General features: G+C 43.2%; 1 protein-coding gene across 15 annotated transcripts in view; it reads right to left on the reverse strand.

The window, feature by feature from the left end:
• The window catches only part of PSD3 (pleckstrin and Sec7 domain containing 3), a 398,292-nt gene that overhangs the window by 171,101 nt on the left and 203,697 nt on the right, over positions 1–23,494 (reverse strand). Inside the window, exon 9 of one of the 15 annotated variants that reach the window (XM_072950173.1) lies at positions 6,075–6,800. The exons of 13 other annotated variants lie outside the window; for them this stretch is intronic. In XM_072950173.1, coding sequence (XP_072806274.1) covers positions 6,741–6,800 — 60 coding nt within the window. In that variant the 3' untranslated portion in view covers positions 6,075–6,740. Of the gene's footprint in view, positions 1–6,074; positions 6,813–23,494 lie in introns of those variants that run through there. One more of the 15 variants, XM_072950172.1, reaches the window with a different exon arrangement.

Raw genomic sequence — 23,494 nt, forward strand, 5'->3', positions numbered from 1 at the left:
GTAAACATTTCACTCTAACAGTCCATTTACAGCAGATCGACATTGTGTAAGGAGCCATTTAAAATTTTTTTAATGTTTCAGAATAAAATAATGCCATTTGCAGCAATGTGGATGGACCCGAACACTGTCATTCAAAGTGAAGTGGGCCGGAAAGAGAAAGAAAAATGCGATATGACATCATTTATATGAAGAATCTAAATAATAATAATAAGGACACAAATGAACTAATTATAATTTGATTTCTTAAATATGTGTAAGCACATCTGACTGTCCTTTATGACTGGATTACCGCATTCTGTTGTTTCTTATTTTGTAGTTGGCTTTATTCCTTTGATAACTATGTAAGTTTAAAAAGCTAAAGATCTAATCTGTTCTTAGAAACAATAATTAGTACGTACATGAAAACTAAAACAATATGCAGTATATTGTTTATATGTATTTACATGCAATATAATGTGTATGTGCAGTCGAACTGTAATAATTCTACAAAAATAAAACTGGAAAAAAATGTTTCATTAGTAAAAGCAGTTAATTTCATATCTACAGCTACCATTTAAAAGTTATTAAAAAAAAAAGTTTCAGAATGGAAGAAAGGGGAACTTTCCGTAAGTCTATAGTACCTAGTTTCGTGACCACCATGCTTTTGCCCAGAGCACCTACTACAGGTTTGAGGTTGCACCTCAGAACGGTGGTCTATACAGTCTAATTTGCTTTGCTCTTTACAATAATAATGTTTTGAGCTTTCGAGTCAAACATACTTTACTCCAATTTTAAAAGAAAACATGAAGCGAAATTGCAGAAAAGGAGTCAGTATTAAATACATTTGAGACATTATCTACTTTAAATATTTATGTATTCAGCATTTATATAATTTCTTTTACCTTTTTCTTCAAAGCAGCCACAGTACTGCCTTTAAATGGAATTCCTACCATTATGAGTCAGAAAGATTTAAAAAAAAAAAACCAGTATTTCCTTTGCTTTGTTTTCTTTCCATGCAGTCTGTCGATGATTTTTTTCATGCATAAGTTAAATCTGAACCAACCCTTCTCTTTCCATTTCATAAACGTTCACCTGCTCCAGCTCCCCTACATACCCTAAATTAGCTGAGGTGAGACCTGGTAAGTAAAAGGAACACCAAAAAAATGTTCCACCGGGCTGGACTAACTGGCAAAGGCAGCTCAGAAGGGTGTGTGGCAGCCGGCCTCCAAGAGGGCACGCAGGGAGCCCTGCCTCGGGGACTCACAGGCCTGTGCACCTCCTCGCACTTTTGTGCCAGGGTTTAATATACTTTGTTTAAGTGTATTTGGCAGAAGGGGGATTCGTCTCACAGCTGGAGCCGGGGACCCTCCTGCGCCTTCCACGGTGAGCTGGCTGGGGCTGCCTCCGGGGACAGCCGCTGCTCCCACGCACTCCCACTTCTGTGTCCTGAAAGAACACCTCACAGGGCCACAGCGCAGGGCACAGTCTGCATGTCCCCTCGCTTCTTGTTTCATCCCTTCCTCCAGGGCCATTTCTGTGGAATCACAGAGCAGTGCTTACCTGTTTCCCATGCTCACATTCCCTTGTCCCTCAGAGGAATTATAAAAGAAGATCTTTAGCTTCAGCATTCTTTTGGATGTGGGGGTTTGTTTGTTTGTTTGTTTGTTTTTATAGGAAGCAGGGATTACAAAAGAGGTTAAATCATTTAGCTTCACAGACAGACAAGGACTAGAAGGAAACATTCATAAATATTCATTATCTCTGGGGTATAGGAACCCTGAAAGCATTTCTAATACTTTAAAGATCTTCTATAACAAGTATTTAATAAAATTTTGTAATCAGAAAAAAATACTAATAGAAAGACATGGCCACAAGCATGGATTCACGCCTCAGCTGTGTTCTTGGGCACAAGCTCTTTCAGGACCTGGAATGCCACTCAGTCTGAAGGAAAAATCCTAAAAGCCTTAGGAGATAAAATATGATGGTAAGAGGAAAACAGGAAATGATGGCAGAAGAAAGCAGCAAGTAAGTCAGAGAAATTTTCTAATTTAACGATATAATGAATTTAAAAGTACAGGGGTTGGATGCAAAAAAAAATTAAACTAAAGTGGGAAAAACAGGTTTAAAAAAAAGGCAAGTGAGGAGAGCAGAGTTTAGCACAAATCCTTAGACAATGTGCAAAAACAGACATCACAGAACTTCAGAATCCACCCAACTGCCAGAGACATCTGCAAACCTGTCAGGCAGCCGACGTGGAGCTCCGGGGAGCACAAAGGAAGAAGGAATCCAAGTGTGGCAGAGTTATTCTGGGTCAGGGGAATGAGGCTAGAAGGAAGGGACGAAGACAGAGGATGACGACTAGGTGGCTGTGACTTCCGCTAGTCAAGAGCCTGCTTCAGACCACTCGGCCCTGCTCAGAGGGTCTCTGGACGGCCCCTGGGAAGAGTGCTACAGGTGGGGTCCATTGAGACTGTCGAAGGAGTGGGTTCAAGGTAGCACGTCCAAGGTTCCCCCTCACCGGGCTGTATCACAGTGTTGGTCAAAAGACAAAGTCCTTATGAAAATTTAAAAATCTGAAATTGAGCACCTGGCCTGAGAAAATGACCAAATCCAGGCCTTTGCCTTTTTCCACGTTTCCCAAGAAAAAGCACTTTCTCAAGTCACAAAAGTGACATTGGCAGAAGCAGGAGACATCTTTAAAGGCATCTCCTTTATTATGTGCTACTAGTCAGCTTGCTTTAAAACAAAATTCCTATCTGTACTCAACTGTAATAAAATACATACCGTGGAATCACATTTGAGCAAGGCTGTAAAAGTCACAGAATCCAAAGATTCTTTTAGCTGACCCCTTGTTCAGTATCCAGACTAACCGCCTGGTCTACGTGTGCGCACCTTCTGGCCAAGGAAGCCATCATTTACTGAGGTGGAACATCTTCTCTACGGACACCTTCCAGACTGAGGACGACCGACTTGCTTGTTCTGGGATATTTTGTTTTCATGTCTAAAATTGCCTCCATCTACTCTGTTATGGTCAAGTAGTTTCATTTTAACCAAATAGCTTTTTAGGAATATAGCATACACGTGTACAGCAAACTTCAGTATTTTATATCTTGTTTTGCCAAAGATTCTAGGAGGCAATAGCTAAGAGAGCGTTTTGTATACCGTAAACTATATACTGACGCACAGGATTAAAAAGCATAAATCATCCCTCTTCTGTTCACAGCGTATCTTTCTCTCACCGGAACACAGAAAAGTAAAGATACGTAAGATTTCTTGTCCTCAGTTCCCAAAAGTATAAAATCGCAACCTACAGGCAATCATGACTGTCCACTGTGATGCAGCCACTAAGGACCACTGCCACCCTCGGCAGAGAGAACTCATGAGTACAGAGAAAACCTGCAGACAGTCCCTGCAAGTAGAGGGGCGTGCCGGAGAACGCCGGAAGGCTCAACATCCTAGCCGTATCTCGTTGCCCTGGGCACGGAGGACCCGAGCACACTCCCATCACCCTCCTACCTGAGCCAGCAGGTGTTGACTGGCTCACGCACTGGGGTACAACTGCACTCTAAGAGCCTCTGAATTTCCAGATGTTTAGTAAAATATTTCATAAAAAAAAAAACCCAAAAAACCAGTTTTGTTGAGTAAAGGTCAAGCAATGTAGAAGTAAAACTTAAAAAGAAAAAAAATCTATATTCACATCCTCAGACTACCTGAATTACATGTGTTTACAGCTCTCTGTAACTGGCAAAAAGCAGCGGGAGTTAGCAGCTCTTGATGGGGACAGAAATATAAAAAAAATCTCACGGGCAAACTGACCACAAAAAGAAATGAAAAGGGAAAGACTCTTGAGGCAGTATGTATTGAAACTGCCAGGAGAACTGAAGGAAAAATCCAGCCTCTGGCACAAAGCCGTCCTCCTGCCCGGCCGCCCCCGGGCTCTGCAGATGGCTGACAGCGCCCCTCGCAGGGAGCAGACACACACAAATACACACGTCGTCACGACCACCCAGGTCTTCAAGGAAAGAAAAGAAGGTCAGAGGTCACTTTCGAAAGCAGTGATTTATTATTAGTGGTGATGTTTTAAAACCTTGAAAGGTTTTTATTTTTTTTATTTTATATCACTCTTCAGAATTGGGGAAACCAAAATGAGCCTTTATTTAAAAAGAAAGCATGGGGATAGAAATACTCACCCTGAGGGGTAAGCCTCACCACCCAATGTGAACAGAGAGACCACATCATGAACATTCTACTGGTTTCCTTGGGAAAGAAGCCTTTGTCCACCATCCGTGTCCCTCTGGGAACAAAGCCCTCGAGCCCCAGGGAATCATGTCATTGCCAGCTGGCCGGCAGGACACCCTCCCAGGACACTCACTTCTGGCTAATGAAGCAAGGTGTAGGCAATTTCTGGTATGTTTCCAAGTAATCTTAATGGCTTCGTATTCAGGATTAATTATTTCTGAGTAAAATTCTCGAACAGAGGCTCCAAAGGGGTCAGGGGAGGCAAGGATGCTCTCTGATACTAGACTCATCTTGATGCATGCCTGCAAAGTCCGCCTGGATGACCCAGCTGTGCCCTCAGTAACCAGGACCAAGCACCTGATCCCCTCGAGACCAGGAACCACCGCGCTTATCCTTTTATATGCCTCCAAAGTTCTGTAGCGAAGCTAGGACCGTAAAACTTTCCAAGTTAAAAAAAAATTGACACTTAGGGGATGATAACACAACGGCTCACTCTGCGCACAAGGGAAGTGAAGCCGTGTGTGACCCGGCCAGGGCCGTGGAGCAGCGCACTGGCTCGGCCAACACAGGGCCTGGGTTTCGTGACTCCTGCTCCAGGAATCATTCTGCAGAAACAGATGACCGCTCTTGGCAGGTGTGTCCCACCTTAACACAGGGTGAGAAGGAGCTGCTTACTGAGCGGTTCCCTGGACAAAGGCTCACCACACATCTTCACCTGATAAAGTCAAGTCCATAGAAAATTCTAGTCAGCATTTATTTAACTTCTTGATGTTCAAAATACGGTTGCAATTAAAAGAAAGTTTTGAAAAAAGCCAACAAGTTAACCAATGGGGGCACGCACACTGTTCCCACTGCAGGGACAAGCATTTTAAGTAGGTCACAAATAGTCACGCCACGGAACTTAAAGCGTGATGACTAACAGCACGTTCTAAAACGGAAGCCACTTTATTGTTACAATTTCTAAACTAGTGCAGACATAGCGACTGTGATTTTTGAGGCCTTTTTTTCAACAGTATAAATTATATTTCAACCTCCCTTTCTCCCAGCTGCAGTATTGAACTTAAATGTCTACTAGATCAGTGGGTGGAAGATCAAAGAATATTTTAAAAAATTTTAACTTGACTACCCACAAGGACGTGGGAGTAATATGTCAGTGGGACGAAGATGTACGTGGAAGAGCCTTAGAAATTCCCTAATTCGACAAGGAGCAGCCTGTTCGTCCTTTTGAAGAAGCACCACTCACCCTCCCTTTGCTGGGTCTACTTTATAGAGCTGACACTGCTAATAAAAAAGTTAAATCTGAATTTTAAAATGTACGTGTTCTTACATGTCCTCTTTCTAGCACAGCAAAGACACTGATCGCAGTTGATAATCTGAGATTTCTCTTACCTAGATGGCCTGCAAAAGGTTTCCCCTCAGCTGGGTAATAAGTGATCTACACTAAGAATGCAGTGAATCTTTATGAAATGGACTAATGTTAAATCCTTCTCTCTGCTTCCGCCCTCTTCACCCCCACCCCAACAACAGGGAGTACAGATGTGAATAAATGTACCTAAAAATAATCATAGAGACGGGTGTCAGTCTCATTTCCAAAAGCCTTTCAGCCAAGAAAGAAGAAGCAGCGGCAGCAACTGCGAATAGGGTCAGGAAAACACATCGATCTCCGTGGCCCCTGGGACGCCTTCCCAGCGTCTCCTCCGCATCCTCGCAGTGACTGCCAGACCCGTGCAGCCTGCCCTCAGGCCACCCATCCTCGGTGCCAGCGACACGCACACCGTGCTCCTCCTTCCTGCCAAATCCGGCTCTCCCTGACCCCAGAACGCCCCTTCCCCTGGCCACTGGTGCCCTTTGCATCTGTCTAAACCCCAGCTCTCTGTGAGGCCCGTTCCAATTTCATTTCCCCCAGAGAGCTTCCCGGGAGTGCTGCATGTCCCACAAGCTCTCATTTTCTGAACTCTTAAGCCTGTTATGTGAATTCCATAACTTGCACCAATTACAAAATGTCTTGCGTCCTTTGCTAGTTGCTGTATATATGTTAGCAGTTTCGTTTCCCCAATGAAACTGTAAGATTAAGGCACATAACAGAACTCATATTTCTTAAATGTTTTCCATTGCACGAGCATGCAAGCAGACAAATAGGCACTTGAGGGGAAAATCTCTGCAGCGTCGAACTAACAGTCAAAGCCACGCCTCTCAGGAGGGTCCCACGACCCCTCCCCCTCGTGCGTGAACTTGGGTGCGAGTGGAAGGTGTAGGGCTGTAAGTCACACAGCGCCCTGGCTCCTCAGAGAGACTCAATGCCATCAGCCGCACTGCTGTGCTGTTACTCATCCACAGAGAAAGTCAGCCAAGAGCCACGACGGATGCTCAGGCACCAGCCTTCGCGTACATTCCTCAAATGCCCGCGCACGTACGGATGTGACTTTCTCTTCTTGTCTGGATGTCATTATCCGGTGCACTTTCTCATTTTATAGCAAGTTGTTAAAAGGCTCCTTGAGTCAGCTATTTCAATGTAGAGCAAGTTAGTTCCATGGGCACTTCTCGACTGCAGGTCTATTAAATGCCCAGCACCAAGCAACACCCTGAAAGAAATACTAAAGACATATGACACAGTTTCCCTTTGTATTTTGTTAACTGTCAAAAGTAAAAAGCGCGCACACACACTCACACACACACACTTCTCAAGGGAAGGAGCAAGGCCTATCCCTTCTGCTTGGCATCCAACACCATCTCCCCGGTACTGCATGTGCTCAGAGTGTGTCAGGGGCACCACACTGTTTACAAAATAATGAAAGTTGTAGCTATAAACATAGCAAAGCACAGCAGCCCTTTATAAATACGCAGTCATATGAAAACCAAGTCCATAAAAATAAATGTATTTTAAGAGCACATTTTTTTTTCTGACTTAATTTCTAGAGAAGAGTTGATTCTCCCACACAGTCACTGAAAAAAACAATTTATTGACTTTTAAATCTCCTCTTATGTTCCCTGAAGCAGAAGTTAATTTGAGAGGCAACTCCTGTGTCTGTATGTACCAGGACACCTATGGAAGCCGGCTGTTCCACGGCAGTGACTTGCTTTCGCAGCTGTATTAATACAAATAGAGGACTATAAACTTACACGTATAAAGTTACACAGAAAATTACTCTTTTAAAAGTTAGTGATTATAGACATAAAAAGAATGGATATACTAAAAAGAAGACAGAAACCCGAGCCTAGGGTTTAGGTCACACACAAGCAGGCAAGCCTGAAGGCACACCGGGGGTGGCGGCCCCGGCATCAGGACAGGCGGGGGCGGGGGGAGCAGGCCCAGTACAGGGGCCACGAGCAGAGGAAGAGAAATGCGGCAACAACACAGAGAAGCCAAAACACAGAGCAGCAATGTCAAGGCTAGAAGTCTCTTTATAATTCTTTCCAGGGGGCTGGGGGTGATGGATAAAAGTTAATGTGAGCATGTCACGGGTAATGTGAGAAAGGTAAATACTGCTTAATGAATGATTCTAGAACACATGAGCATATGCATAAATGGAGGCAGGAAGAGGTGAGTGCCTGGATAAAATAAGGAGTGAGGGGATAAAGGACCAGGAGCACGAGCTCCTGGACACAAGGGGGAGGACACGGCCAGAGAGCCACCCTGCCCAGTAGACGGGAACGCTGGGAGACCGGGAGTGGGCACGCGGGCTTGGGCAAAGTTACCAGCTGGGGTGTGGTCTGTGGCGATGGGGGAACGTATGTAAAAAAATTGTAAGAGACATAGACAAAGTGAACTGAATTCTCCCACATAGGAGATCATCAAGCAAAACCTAATTTCCTCGTTCTTTTCTGCCAAATAACCTTTCATTAAGCTTTCAGGATGAAAAACATGTTCTATTTATTGGCTCCCAATGGTGTTATTTCTTTTGTAACCATATCTGGAATAAGCCTCTACCCCACCCCGACCCTGTCCACCCTCTAAGGTCTGACTCAGCACAAGCCCCAAGAACTCTTTCTTCTTTAGGAACCTCAGAAAACAGACAGCTTTGAAAAGAGCCACTACAAACAGACGCGGGACAGAAATAGATGAAGGAGGAGATGTAAGTAGGATCAGAGCTTAGAAGAAACTAATATTACAGATTTCCTTGGTTGGGATGTGAAGAAAGATGAAAGCCAGGTCTCAGTTACCCGTTACCCTAAGGGGGCAAGGTCCTTCATACACCCTTCGAGGAGACTGCCTTGTGACTTCTGGAATCACTCGAGGCAGTGGGGTTGGTGTTCTTTTCCACCTCCCTCCTCCCTTATGTTCCACTTCCCCCTCCTCTTGGGGGTTGGGGCATCTCGTGCATATTGATTTAGGATATGCCCAAAAGTGAAAGACAACCGGAGAGAGAAAGCAGAAGTTCCACTGAATGGGACTTTCTCCGCATGTATTTCTGTTACGAATTCCTCCAGCGTTCTGCCTGTAAGATGAGACAGGTCACATCTCCCAGCTTACTGCTTGAGAACACTGCCACAACCCCAAGGAAAGCATGAGACCGAGACACGGCTGCTGCCTGAGAAACAAGGGCGGAGCAGGGAAAGTAAAATTAGTGACACCAGTGGCAATGACGCAAAGAAAAAGAAAAAAAAGGGAAGAAATGCCAAGTCGTAGCCAGGCAATGCGATGGAAACCATTGCTTCACGTCCCGCCCACTTCCACACCCACTGAAAGTGCTGTTCTTGGGGACAAAAAAAAAAAAAAAAAACCCACAGCTTGAGATGGCAACACGAGAATTGGTGCCAAATCATCCTTATCTCTGAGCCAGTACACTAACCTCGAAGTTCATGGCCATTACGAAGAAACAAAGACCACAGGTGAAGCTACCACTGCCCGCGGGGCTCTCTGGCCTCTAACACCAGAACAGCCCTTAACCCAGAAAGGCCCTCAGGTGCTGAATCTGCTCAAATATCCTCTCAACCGCTGGCCTCTGCTTCCTTCATGCATTTGTTGGAGACCAGCCTGAACTGACACCGATGAGTTAGTGGGATGTTGCCAAGCAATAAGCAGGCAGAAACATTACGTTACTGAACTTTAATAAAAATCACAGCTTAGAATTTAAAGACAAAGAAATGTGTTTTTCCTTCCATGTGTGGAAAACGAATAGAGTTGGCTAAAAGAGCCACAATAATTCCTGATTTTGTCATCTCTTTCTTTACTTTGCTATCAGTTGCTGTAAAACTGACAGCTATTACATGATTATACCAAACCCTACATATAGAAATCTATTTTCTACAGAGACCCAAACCCCCATCCACTCCCATGACTTCAAAGCATCCTGTCACACCTCCAAACTCTGACCTAGAACCCCGCCCCGTCACCCGCGTGTCCGCTAGAACGTAAACTACCGCAGCAAGCGGAGGTCTCGTCTGCCTTGCGTTTCTGACCCCAGAGCAGGATAAACAGTGGGCGCTTAATAAGCACGAATGAACCTGCGTCTGATGAAACCTCAGATTCAACTTACGCAAAGTATCTTTTTTGGGGGGTGGGTAATTGGGTATTATTTTATTTATTTTGTTAATGGAAGTACTGGGGATTGAACCGGGACCTCGTGCATACACTCTACCACTAAGCTATGTACTGTCCCTCGAAAAGTATCTTAATTCCATCCAAAACTACTGCCCCTGTCTCTCTCAGCGTTCCTACTCCTCCTCAGGGTGCTAAATGTTAAGTCTTAATTTCTCTCTCCTTCACCGCCTCTAACCAGATAGTCCACCATTTAGGGAATTTTCTTCAGAAACTACATTGCTGAATTAAAAAGAAATCCAAACATACACACAAACACACACAAAAATGTCTCCTCTAGTCATCTGAACCTCTCTGCCACTGCCCTAGTACAAGCTGGGCATCATACCCCGATTTTGGCAATCTTGTATAAGCTGGCCTTTTTACTTTCAGTTTCTGCATACCAATTACAGACTGAAAGTCTCCTCTGCTCAAAAGCTATATATACTTCTCCATTACCCACCTACCTTCCGAAGTAAAATTATGCTCTTAAGGGGGAATCTCATTCAAAGTCTGACTTTGCAACATACCCCACCCACCAAGTTGGCCTCCTCCTTGCCCTACCAGCCTGCTAAGCTAATTTCTACACTTATATTTAACCCATTTTTATCCACTTAGTCCCTTAGAATGTAAATCCCACAAGGACAGGGACTTGTCACTGTTGTATGCTCAGCACCTCCAATAATGCTGAAACATATTAGGCCCTCAAAAATTATTTGCTGGAGGAATGAATGAGTTATTGTAAGACAGAGAAAAACAGAAGGGACGGAGGAAGGGAAGAGGGAGAGAGTGTGTCAAACTACCCCCATGCAGGAGTTTATGCTGCAGGTCAAGTCACCATTTTCACTGATCACTTGTCCCCTCACTGGCTTCTCTGGTTACACAGCTCTGCACCAGCACGTAAACACTGATTGCAAGAATATCACTCAGGGTGGGCTGCATGCCAAGCTCAGGGTCAGGCACTGCTGATGCTCTAGTGACCACAACAGGCAGGGCCCTGGCCGTCTCCCATCCTACAGTCTAGGGTAAACATTAGAGTCCATCAAAAATCTGATGCCACAGACACGCATAAAAAGGACACTTAATTTGAACTTCAACAACAGGGAAGGCTTCTCAGAGGAAGGGACATCTAAGGGAAGACTTGAAGCATGAGTTGAGTTAGCAGGTAAGCAATGGGGAGGAGTGCTTGAAGCAGAGGGAACAGTGTGGCTGAAGACCTAGAAGCCAGAGAGGGTGGAAAGTGCTTAGGAACCGAAATAAGCTCAGTGGGTCTCGAGTTCAGAGCACAGAGCGGCTGGGCTGGCAGGGACCAGGGTCTGAAGGGCCTTGAAACCACGTTTGGTTGTCCCTTTCCCATCCAAAGAGAAAAAGGAGTACGAGCTATGAAAACAAATGTGAAAAGGAAGCTGGGAAGGGCTGTAGGAGAGGCCTGTGTGTCCATTCTGTCTCACAGTCTAGAGAATCAGTTCCTTTAAGAAAAGCAGAGGATAAATTCCTTGTGTATCCCTGTTCAAAATAGGCAGTGTTCAAAAAGTTGTCTGAAAATTTTGATTCCTCCTGTCCCTTTCCCACCCCAAAGGAAAGGGGGAAAAAAGTAATTTTAAAATTTAACAATTAAACAAAGAGACTAATAAACCATTTAACTGCAGGAGCTTTCATCACTATCTGAACCTTAAGTCTCTAAGGAGAGACCAAGGAAAAACCCTTGGAGACTCTGAACTTCCTTTGCTAGTCAGCCGAGTCCCTTTGGAATCCACAATCCTGAGTCCTCATAATTACCAGGCAATTTGTAAAGCTTAAGGAATGAGCTAAAGAAACAGCTCAAACTAGTTTTGGTTTCTCTTGCCCTTTTGCTTTAAATTAATTAGTTTTCTAAGTATGGCTTAAACAGGCGTGGATTTTAACAGGACAGTTTTTAGTCACTGTATTAAGAAAAGCCACGCAGCATCCGTCGTAGATGTTACCTTTGAACCCTGTTCTTCCTCAAAAACGGCTAGCAGGCACTCTGGGCCAGGAATAAAATGAGGGCACCAAGGAGAACCATAAATGTCATCCTGGGGGGGAACCCTCCATACCCCTGTCCCTACACAGGGCAGGGAAGTAAATCCCCTGCTAAACCCTCCTAGTGAGGAAGTTGCTATCGCAATTTTCCTTAGTAATGTTGTTACAAGGCACTAAACAATGTTTCCACCCAATAAACACAACTCTCATTATTTACCTCATACGTGCATCTCCTCTTCCATTAAAAGTAGCAGGACCTGAATTCCGCGGAGACTAGAAAAGAAAGCATCGAAGCTTCCCTCTTTCTAAAACCGGGGACTCATCTCTCATTGTAGTTCTTGACTTTCAAAAGTAAGAAACAGAACAAAGTACTGTGTTTTTTCCTAATTTCCAGTAGTATGCTGTGTCTTCGTCCCCGCCCCCCTCAATGTACCACTACTTTTGAGGTGTTCTTAATATGGAGTGCTACTTTGCAACAACTCTGAAAACCACATTCATTCCACGACCACAGGACAACAAAATGAGGACCTGACATTTCCGGGATGAAGGTACACGGCGTGACCATCAGCCTCACCATACGCCTCATCTGTTAATACATCTCCCTCCCTCTCTGGCTGACAAGTGGCAAGTACTCTCCAGTATAGACACATATCCCACATTGTAGCTAACAACTTATCTCCCTTTGATCTCTGTCATTGTGCGAAGTAAATGCAAAATCCCTGTCTACGTGCAAATTAACAAGACCACCATAGTTTATACCCGAAATAGCAATTTGATCCTCAACAGAGCCCACCCTCAGTGCCTCTGAGGAAAGAGAAAGGAAAAACGGACACTGACGTCACCCACTGGCATATTCACTGGTTCCTCCTCCATCTGTTCGTAAGCACTTATTGATCGCCTCCTGTGTGCCAGACGCCATGCGCCACAGAATGTTGAGCAACGTTTTAGCGTCTGTCCACTGAGCACGAGTGGCACTTACCTGCCCCACGTGCTACCAACCAAAAGCGTCTCCAAACATTGCCAAATATCCAGTGGGAACCACTGTCTCCGAAGTTAAGGGTATATGCAACAGAAAACAAATCTGACTCCATATTAGATCTGTTCCTTTGGCTTTAACCCTGTGCCCTGTTTTTAGGCTGTCTTGCTCGCTCTACACCTTTTGTAAAAAGAATGTGGCCTTCAGCCTGAAATAGACAGGAGAGCCTATTCTCAAGGCTCTGACCTTTAAGGATATTAACACTTTTGTACTTATATAAACACAAGTTGCAGAATGGAAAATAACATTCGTTTTGTTACAGGTTTTACACGGCCATGGTAACCTGACCCACATGGACAGCTGCAAGAACAAAGAATTCCTACAGCAAGAAGTTTGTAACAACCAACCACACCCGCTTCTTCCCTTTTTAGTAGAAAAAGAGCCTGAATTCTGCCTTGGGGAAGATGGTTCTCCAAGACATTAGTCTGCCATCCTCTCGGTCTGCTGGCTTTCTGCATAGTCGCTATTCCTTGCCCCGTACCTCATCTCCCAATGTACTGGCCTGTCATGTGCCGAGCAGAACGAGTTTGGACTCAGTAACATATATAGCAACCATTTTTCAGAAATTCAAAATATATAAAGGTACACAGACTTGAAATACACTTGAAAACATCAGAGAAAGTACACAAATAGCCTGTAATAATAGCATATTGGGGTTGGAAAGATGGTAACCAAGTAGAAATTCACATGTACCTAGTTAAGGTTGAAAATAGTATTTGTTTTTAAGTGGAATTAAGGAAAGATAATTAGCTCCTGAAAACTATTCCCCTCTGTCCTCTCTAGAAAACTCCTCCGCCCCCACCCCCACCCCCTAAATCCTCTCTTCATTACATAGCAAAACATGTATTCTGACTACTGACTACTGACCTCTGGGATCGCCGTCACTGATTATGACACAAGACTAGAAGCAGTGAAGGGAGCGCTGAGGTGGGCTTGATACGACTGTCAGTTAAGAAAAGCAACTAGCAGCCTCTTCTCTCCACTTGGCACGAAAACTTTACAGCCCAGGATCAGACACAAATCCCAGGGATTCCTTCTAGTCAACTGTCTAGGAGAGTTTAAGGAAAGGAACTGCTAGGTAGGAAGGCAACAGGAAAAATGATAAATCTTTAATTAAAGCACGAAAAACGGACAACAAAATGAGAAAAATACTACCGTGAGCTTTCAAGGGAAACTGCTCATAGAAGCTGATACAAGGACCTCAGAACAGGCATCCGTTCTATTCAGGAAATTAAAAGCTTTGCTTTAAGGAGCGGTTTCAGATCCTCCCAGACATTTAAAATAAAACGAAGTAACTACCTTCCAAGTTTTCCGGGGACTATTTACAATTTGGGCAGAAAGTAAACACTGCAAACTCTCCCCGAACTGTCTTGGCCTTTGCTTTATCATTTTTTTTTTTAATTTCAGATCATTTTGTTTTGCTCTTTGTCCACTAGTGAGCAGGATGTTCAGCTACTCAAGGATCCGAGAAGTGCGAATGCTCTAACCTGGTAGCATGAACTTTACTCTTCAGGGAAGATGTCTTTTTTGTTCATTGTTTTTCTTTTGGGAGAGAGGAGTAACTTTGTGTCTCCTGTAAGCAACTGTAAGAAATCAGCATCACTCTGTGCCCAAAGAAATGACCTCTCCGGGGCCTTTCAGGAGACCCAGAATCTGCTCCAAGTGAGGACAAATATAAAACTGGTAAAGAACACGAGAAACAGCTGCTAAAAAATGTTTTAACAAATTTTTTACAAAGCAAAAAGTACTGATCAGCTAGCAGGTCCCTCTGAACTCCAGGGTCATGGACATACGTGGATACACAGCAACCAGGTATGCGGCGAGGAGGAAGATGTAGAAGATATAAAATCCTGCCTCCTGTATCTACTGCTCAGCAACAAGTGGCCCCAAAGTCAGTGGCTTATACCATCTACCGCTGTCTTTGCTCATGGCTTGGAGGATGTGCAGTTTGGGGCCACGCTCAGAAGACTGCTGGTCTCTGCCCCTGAAGGTGATGGCCGGGCTGCACTGGGCTGGAGTTCCCCAGGGTCTCACCGCATGTCCGGGAGCAGTGTGGGCCGCAGGCTGCAAAGCCTCGGTGCTCCGACTACACATGCTTCCCCCTCCAGCAGGAGAGCCTGGAAATCCTTCCTTACAAGGGGGCTCAGAACTTCCCTTTCTTAAGGTCTGTAACTGTCACAGCATCAGCTCTGCCACATTCTGTCACTCTAGGCCAGCCGGACCTTCGGGGGTGGGGGGACAGCTTCCACCCTCTCGATGGGTGGAACTACATGTGCACACGGGCAGGAAGAACCACAGGTGACCATCTCTGCAGACAATCGACCACTTACTGGAAACCACAACACCACAGAGGAAATCAAGAGAAAGAAAATAAAGATGATCAGAATTAAGTGCCTTTACTTACCAATACACTCCATCTCCTGCAACTGACTCTTCAACCAAGGGAAATAAAAAAGAAAGAATAGAATGGCAGATGCAGTGCAGACAGTATCTTTGTAGAGAGCAACCTTGATCACAATGTCTAATTAGCATTCCATGAAATACATATAGAGAGACAACAAAAGCATGAGGTTATAGAACCACCACTGAAACTCTTAGTACCTTTGGCTAAACATACACTTTATACAAAAAGATACAAGGATATTTTTGGTATCAGGTAAAGAATATATCATTGTTAGGGGAAAAAAAGAAAGTTCTTTTTAAAAAATGATAAGTTCTGTTTCAATCTTAAGAGTCATGATTTTAAAAGGTCAACATTTCTAACATACCTTCCTAGAAGAAATAAACATTGGAATGTCCACAGTTGAAAAAGAAAACACGAACAAAGCTGGAGGTATCACACTCCCTGATTCCAAACTATACTACAAAGCTATTGTGATCAGAACAGTATCACACCGGCACAAAAACAGGCAGGCAGGTCAACATAACAGAATTGGGAGCCTAGAAATAAACCTGCACATGGACAATTAGTTTATGACAAAGGAGCAAAGAACACACAATGGCGAAGGGTTGATCTCTTCAATAAATGGTGTTGGGAAAAAGGGACAGCGACATGCAAAAAATGAAACTAGACCACTTTCTCACACCATGCACAACAATTAACTCAAAATGGCTTTAAAGACTTGAATGTAAGACCTGAAATCATAAAACTCCTAGAAGAAAACATAGGCATTACATTCTTTCACATTAGTCTTAGCAATGTTTTTGTGGATCTGACTTCAAAAGCAAGAATAACAAAAGTAAACAAAAACAACAATAAATGGGCCTACATCAAAATAAAAAGCTTCTGCACAGAAAAGGAACCATCATCAAAACAAAAAGGCAACTTGCTGAATGGAAGAATATATCTGCAAAGCATACATCTGATTAGGGGTTAATATCCAAAATATATAAAGAACTCCTATAATTCAACAACAACAACAATTTTTAAATGGGCAGATGATCTGAATAGGTATTTTTCCAAAGATGACATAGAGATAGTCAACAGGTACGTGAAAAGATGTCCAACATCACTAATTATCAGGGAAATGCAAATCAGAACCACAATGAGATACCCCTCACACCTGTCATAATGGCTAGTATCAAAACACAAGAGATAAATGCTGGTGAGGGTGTGGAGAAAAAGGAGCCCTCATACAGGGTTGGTGGGAATGTAAACTGGTGAAGCCACTATGGAAAACAGTATGGAGGTTCCTCAAAAAATTTAACAGTAGAACCACTGTATGATCCAGCTAGTCCACTTTTGCATATTTATCTGAAGAACACGAAAACACTAATTTGAGAAGATAATTGAACCCCATGTTCATTGCAGCATCCAAGACATGGTAACAACCTAAGTGTCCATCAAAAGTTGAATGGATAAGAAAACATGGTAGACACACACAATGGAATGTTACTCAGCCATAAAACAAAGAATGAAATCCTGCTATTTGCAACAAAATGGATGAAGCTTAAATGTATTAGGCTAAGTGAAATAAGTCAGATGGAGAAAGATAACTACCATATGATTCCACTCAGATGTGGAACCTTAAAAAAAAGAATAAACAAAATAAAACAAGAACAAACTTATAGATACAAAGAACAGATCAGTGGTTGCCAGAGGGGAAGTGGGTTGACGGCTGGGCAAGGTGGGTGAAGGGGGTCAAACATATGGTGATGGATGGTAACTAGATTTGCAGTGGTGATCACAGGCTGAATTTTAATGCTGTAAAAGCAAGCAAAACTTATATAGAAAGAAAGAAGGGAGGGAGGGGAAAAAGAAAGAGAAAACTGATAAATGGAGGTAGTGACAGTGTACATCCTGTGGACAGTCAGCTGCCTCTTTCCTGAACCGAAGTGCAGCGCTACAGAACGCCACCTCTCTTACATCTCCAATCTTTCTGAAACAGTAGCACAACTCATGCATGACGTCTGCCAAAAAGTGGTTGGCAGACAGGCATACATACCAAAGTGGTGATGGGATGGGATTACCCTGAGCCCCCGGAAGCTAGTCCAATCGAGCCTGGACAGAAATTTCCCTGGATAAGAGGTTTGTCACAGGCACAGAATGTGGACAATCGTGCCATGCTACAGTGGCAGCTACTCATTTCCTCTCTGTTCTCAATAATAATAATAATAATAATAATAATAATAATAACAACAACAACAACAATAACAAACAAACAAAAAAGGCAGTGTCTTTCTTCCGGCTATAGCTGTTAACCTTCAACTAAGTTTTAATACCATCCCATCTCGGGGGTACGTGCAATTTACTAGGAAAGCTTTGAAGCCTGAAAATCATGTAGGACCAAAATGAGGAAATTCAAGTCCAATTGTGGGGAAATGAGAAACAGATAAGGGAGCAGAAAAGCCCCTCAAATAAGATCACACAGGGGGCCGAGACTGAGCACCACAGATGAAAGAACGGGGGACGTGATGCTTCCCTTGGCGCCTTTTAAATACAGACCTCTAGCCTAAGCCAGCACTTACTAAATTCTACAGATGTTAAGGTCTGCAGCCTGCAAGGCACTGAGCCAAGTAACGGTTACTCATGAGCCTGGGTAATTCTTCATATTGACCAACATCGATCCTCATGCAAAGGGCAAAAGTAGAAAGAGCACTAAACTTGGAAGCAGAAAAACCAGGTGTGAATCCCGGCTCTGACTCTGTATAAGCCCTGGTAAATTAATCTCTCAAAGCCCAAACTTCTTCATCTATTAAAAATGTGGATTAAAAATACCATCAGTCACTGAGGTTCGGACTTTGTGGGTTCAAAGAAATAAGCAGTTTATATGCCTGAAAAACATGATCCAATAAATGCCAACTGTATGTGATTCTTTTACACAGATGAAAGTTCCCAAATAATTAAGATTCCCAAGTAAGCATCTGTTCTAATCATGGAAAAGCGAGAAAATCTGTAGTCAGCAGACGAAGTTTCTAGTCAGATTTTGCTCACTGGTCGGACATCCCGGTTCTTTCTCTCTCCAAGCGCTAGGCTCTTCGGCCAACCTGAATGTGCACCTCCTGGGGACACAGCAGTGACCAAGGCAAAGCATGTCCCCGCACTCTCGGAGCTCGCCGTGTCACGGGGACGGGAAAGCAACACGTGCAGGGGGCCGGGCAGCGTCACCTACACAACGAGGGGACTACGGGAGAGCATCTTCAAGCCCCCTCCCAATTTAAGTGTACGAATCTATGACTGTAAAACTGAAAGTCAACAAAAAGAAGGGAAGATCACAATTCCTCATTCTGATGTTTTGTGAGGTCATTATTTCTAAAACTAAAAATCAAAGGCTTCCAAAGCAAAGCAGTGTCATTACAAAGAAAGCCTTTCTGAACTACAAAAGCAACAGTCCTCATTTGAGATGAAAACTTAAAATTCTGCTGTTAAAGGGAAATCTTTGCTGTTAAAGGGAAAATCTGATCTTCACATCAGACATTTTATGCTTTTCTTTATTCTCCCAAAACACAGTGACCAACAAGCCTTAGCATACACAGTCGCGACTGATGGCTGAGCTGCTCACAACACTAGTTCAGAAAACTACACTGAGCTGGCAAGTGGACTGCAGACGAGCCCAGACACACACACTGCCCCCCGAAGCACACACTGCTCCCCTCAGCAGGCACACTGCCCCCCAAACACACACACTGCCCCTCCAGCACACACACTACCCCTAGACACACACACTGCCCCTCAAGCTAAGAGCCACAGAGGACAGAAATGCCTCATTTGCAGCCTGCAAACGTCATATTCTGTCATCAGTCATACAAACATATCTGAAGCTAAAAGCAATCAGATGGAACGTAGGGTCTACATGGTCAGCTTTCCCCTGAAATGTTTCTATTCCCCTGCAGGATGCATCTTCCTGGCAATCCCGATAAGCCTTACGCAGAAAGACTGACCTTTGAGAATGAATCAGACAAGGACTAAGAAATAATATTCATAAAGAGAATCAATACAAATTGTTCAGGCCGGTCAAACTGTGAGAACACAAAGGACTACTGGGTATCAACAAGGCTTCTTCCAACGAGTTTTTCAATGACAGAGTCGGAAACTTTTTTTTTTTTCTCTTTGTGTTGCGTTTTATTTTTTTGAATTTTTTTATTGAAGTGGTCAATTGCAATGTGTCAATTTCTAGTGTAGAGCACAATGTCCCAGTCATGCAGATACATAAATGTATTCATTTTCATATTCTCTTTCATTAAAGGGTATTGTAAGATTTTGAACATAGTTCCCTGTGCTATACAGAAGAAACCTTTTTTTTTTTTCTCCAGAATTTTTGTTTGAGTCAATTGATGAAATACTCATCTGAATAATAAAATTATGTTTTGGGAAGTTTATTTGGCAAATTAAACAAAGATTGTCTAGCAGAATTCATTAAAAATCTACTTTAAAGAATAAACAAAACTAACAAAATTAGCATATAAATTGTTTTTATGGAAAGTAGCTTCTGAAACACATGAGGTTTCTTAAAACAGCAAGTAATTGTAACAAATGTGAGGGTGTCTCCTATAATCCAGCTCACCTATTTAAGTATAAGTGTAAACCTTATTCCCTCCACGTAACTGCTTCAACCCCCAACTTCCACCGTACAAGACACGGGTAACTGACTTTATGAGCCACAAGGCTTCAACTCCAGAGTTCTAGAATTCTGTAAGATACAACAAGGCTCAGACCAGACCCTCCCAGACTTTCAGATGAAAGACGAATATACAGAATCCAAATTCCTTTATTTTACGTCTGTCTGCATGTATGCATGTATTACTAAAAAATAAAAAGATTAGTTTCTTGCGCAAATTTACTCAATAAATTTGTGATTTAGAATAAAATAAACAAGAAACTCTTGGCTTTGTTATTACTTTAGAAATAGACCTAAGGGGCAGAAGACTTTTATTTGAATTTACATTAAAGTGATTGGTATATATATATATGTATACACATACATACATATATACATACATACAGACACTATTATTAGCTTACATAGAATCATTAGAACCGGGAGGTGGCAAGGTACTTAGAAATCAGCATTCTTATATTACAGATGTGGCGACATCTCCTGAAAGGCTAAAGGATCTGCAGTAAGACGCCTTCTGTCACTCACACTGTAGCCCTGCCACTTGTCATGAAATCAGAGGCAAGAGTACCTATCTGCCCTGCTGCTTGTCTCTTCTTTCTACCTATAAAATGAAGATATAATGGTACCTAGCGCACAGGGTTATTGCAGGAACCAAATGTGTTAATATATTTAAACACTGGAACCATGCCTGGTACCTAATATGAATTCAAAACTGCTAAGAATTATATAATCTACTGTATTTATTAGTATCTATAGATCAGTGAGTGTCAGTAAATGATTAACTATTTACCAATACTAGGGACTCAATGAGAACTTGAGAGGACAATCCTCAAAACCCCCCAAGGCCCCCTCCTCTGACCGTCAAGGGGCTGTGTTCAGCTCTGAGGAACGTAATTCACAGAGAGGATGGCAACCCAGTTTATCCCCAGAGCAGGATGAGCAGGAGGCTGGGAAATGGAAGTAACATCACATAAACAAGAGATTAAAAAATCAGGGGTTTCTGCCCTAAGAGATAACTTGGCTGTAGCATAAAAGTGATCTTCGAGTATCAGAAAGGTCAGGGAAAACTTTAACAGAATCTAAGATTCCTGCTGATAATGAGTATTCTTTCAACACGAATGCTAACACAAAAACAAGAGGCTGCTTTTCAAGTACCATGGGATGGTTATGCTGAGTGAGCTGCTGAACTAAATGACATTAAAAGATCTCAAATTGCAGAATATTAGAACTTGAACTTCAAAGTTATCTGGCCTAGTGGCTCAGTCCATCAGAACCCCCCGGGAAGCTTTAAGAACACAATGCCAGTCCCAACCCAGAGCAGGGAGAATCAGAGCTTTCCGGGGGTGGAGGCTGGCACTAGTTTGTTAGTTTGCCTTGTGCTGTCTCTGTGGTTCCCCCAGACGACACCACCACACAGCCACAGCTGAGAAACTCTGTGTTAGTTCACAAATGAGAAGATTAGGGCTCACGGTTAGAAAATGGTGGAACTCTGATTTGAATCCAGGTATTTTCATTCTTTTTCTTTATGGCTTTTGTTTCAAAGTCTGTTTTGTCTGATATAAGTGTTGCTACCCCTGCTTTCTTGTCATTTCCGTTTGCATGAAATATCTTTTTCCACCCTTTCACTTTCAGTGTACCTGTGTCCTTCACCCTGAGGTGGGTCTCTTGTATGCAGCACATTGTAGGTTCTTGTTTTATTATCCAGCCTGCCACTCCATGTCTTTTGGTTGGAGCATTTAGTCCATTGACATTTATGGTAACTATTGATAGATGTGTGTTTACTGCCATTTTGAACTTTGTTTTCCAGCTGACTTGGTATTTCTTTGTTCCTTTTCGTTTTTCTTTTTGTGGTTTGATAATTTTCTTTTGTATTAGCTTGGTTTCTTTTTGGGTTTTGTGACTCTTTCGTATGCTTTTGATTTGTGGTTACCCTGTTTTTCAAGTATATACTTACTATACTGTATCTGTTTGCTTTAGACTGGTAGTCACATAGGTGCAAACGCAGCTGGTTTTTGTGTGGAATCGTCTTGTATTTCGAAGTAAGAGATGTTCTGCCAAAGCTCAGCAGGTATGCTGTGCGAATGCGTGGGTCTGCAGATGTCATTTCCGGTGTCTTCACGGGAGGGGCTGAGCTCTGGTCCTTGTACTCCACCATCTCGACATCCCTCATTTCATCACATTACTCAAAAAGTCTGTGCCTTTATGACACGTGTAAGACTATAAATCAGTCCTGCAGATACAGGTTTGAGGGGATAAAAAGTATGTACTTTACATTATTTTCCCCCAGGGTGTAGATTGTTCTCTCATCTATTATGCCTTTTCTAATCTTATAGCCATAATATCATTGAACTTTAGTAAAAAAGTTCACAAAACTAATCTCGTACCATGGGGTTAACTTTTAACTTTGATTTCTACCTACTTCAGTCTGATTTCCTTCTGTTTGTGTGCATGTTACCCCGTGGCCTCATCACACGTCACTGGTATTGCTCCTTCTACTCAGCTGGTAGCCCAGAGAAACTGCTTGTAATTTGTTTCTACTTACAGGTGAGAAATATTAAAAGCTAAATTTGCTTGACCTTAAAAGTATTAATCAGTGTGAGGCTGGGAGAAGATCAAGGGGATGGGAACGGGAAATCTGAACCCCTGACACAGGGCCACTGGTAAGGCAGAGTGGACCCGGTACACCGGACCCGAGTGCTGTTCCCTGTCGCAGCGCCTGTGTCACAGACACACATCCTGACTTTCTGGTGACCGGCTTGGCGTGGTAGGTCGCACCAGAGGCATCTGGCAGGTGTGAAACCGGGACAGGGGAGGAAAATTAGCTTTACGCATCTCAGTTCTGGCTTTGCCTGTCTGCACTAACCAGGCTTGAACAAGTCACCCTCTCTCCTTGAAACCCATATCCTCGTTTGTCGAATGAGCGGGTTCATCAGGACCGTCTGCAGGGGCACTTCCAACTCTAATGGTCCACAGTCAGATGACATACGCATTGTCAAGATCAACAGGGCTGGCCTATCATGTTCTACTGCATACAGCTGCTTTTTCTGGGGACACAATCCACCCGAAAGTACATGTGAATCCCCATATTAACCCATATTATAAAGGGTACCTACCATACATACTGAACATGAAAGTTTGAACACTAATCGCTGTTGGACATGTAAATTCTAACACAGGTTAAACAGTAACATGAAAAGGTGTAACAGAGGAGAACAAATCTGACTCCATACTGGATCTGCTCTTTAAGTTTTGACCACTGTGCCCTGTTTTCCAGGCTCAGTCTTGCCAGCTCTGCACCTTTTGGGAAACAATGTTGCCTTTAGCCTGAAATCCACAAGAGAGCCTATTCTCCAGGCCCTGACCTTTAAGGATGTCAGCTCTTCTGCACTTACTATAGGTGGCAAGTTGCAAAATAGAGAATAACCTTTGTTTTGTTGGAGGTTTGCAGGGACACCACAGCCTGACCCCCATGGACGGCTGCAAGAACAAAGAATTCCTGCAGCAAGAAGTTTGCACCGAGCCTGTATTCTGACTGGAGCAAGATGGTTCTCCAAGACATTAGTCTGCCATCTTCTTGGTCTGCTGGCTTTCTGAATAAAGTCACTATTCCTTGCCCCAACACCTCGTCTCCCAATTTATTGGCCTGTCATCCGGTGAGCAGAA

This window comes from Vicugna pacos, chromosome 26 (assembly GCF_048564905.1).
Source record: "Vicugna pacos chromosome 26, VicPac4, whole genome shotgun sequence".
Classification (NCBI taxonomy): Eukaryota; Metazoa; Chordata; class Mammalia; order Artiodactyla; family Camelidae; genus Vicugna; species Vicugna pacos.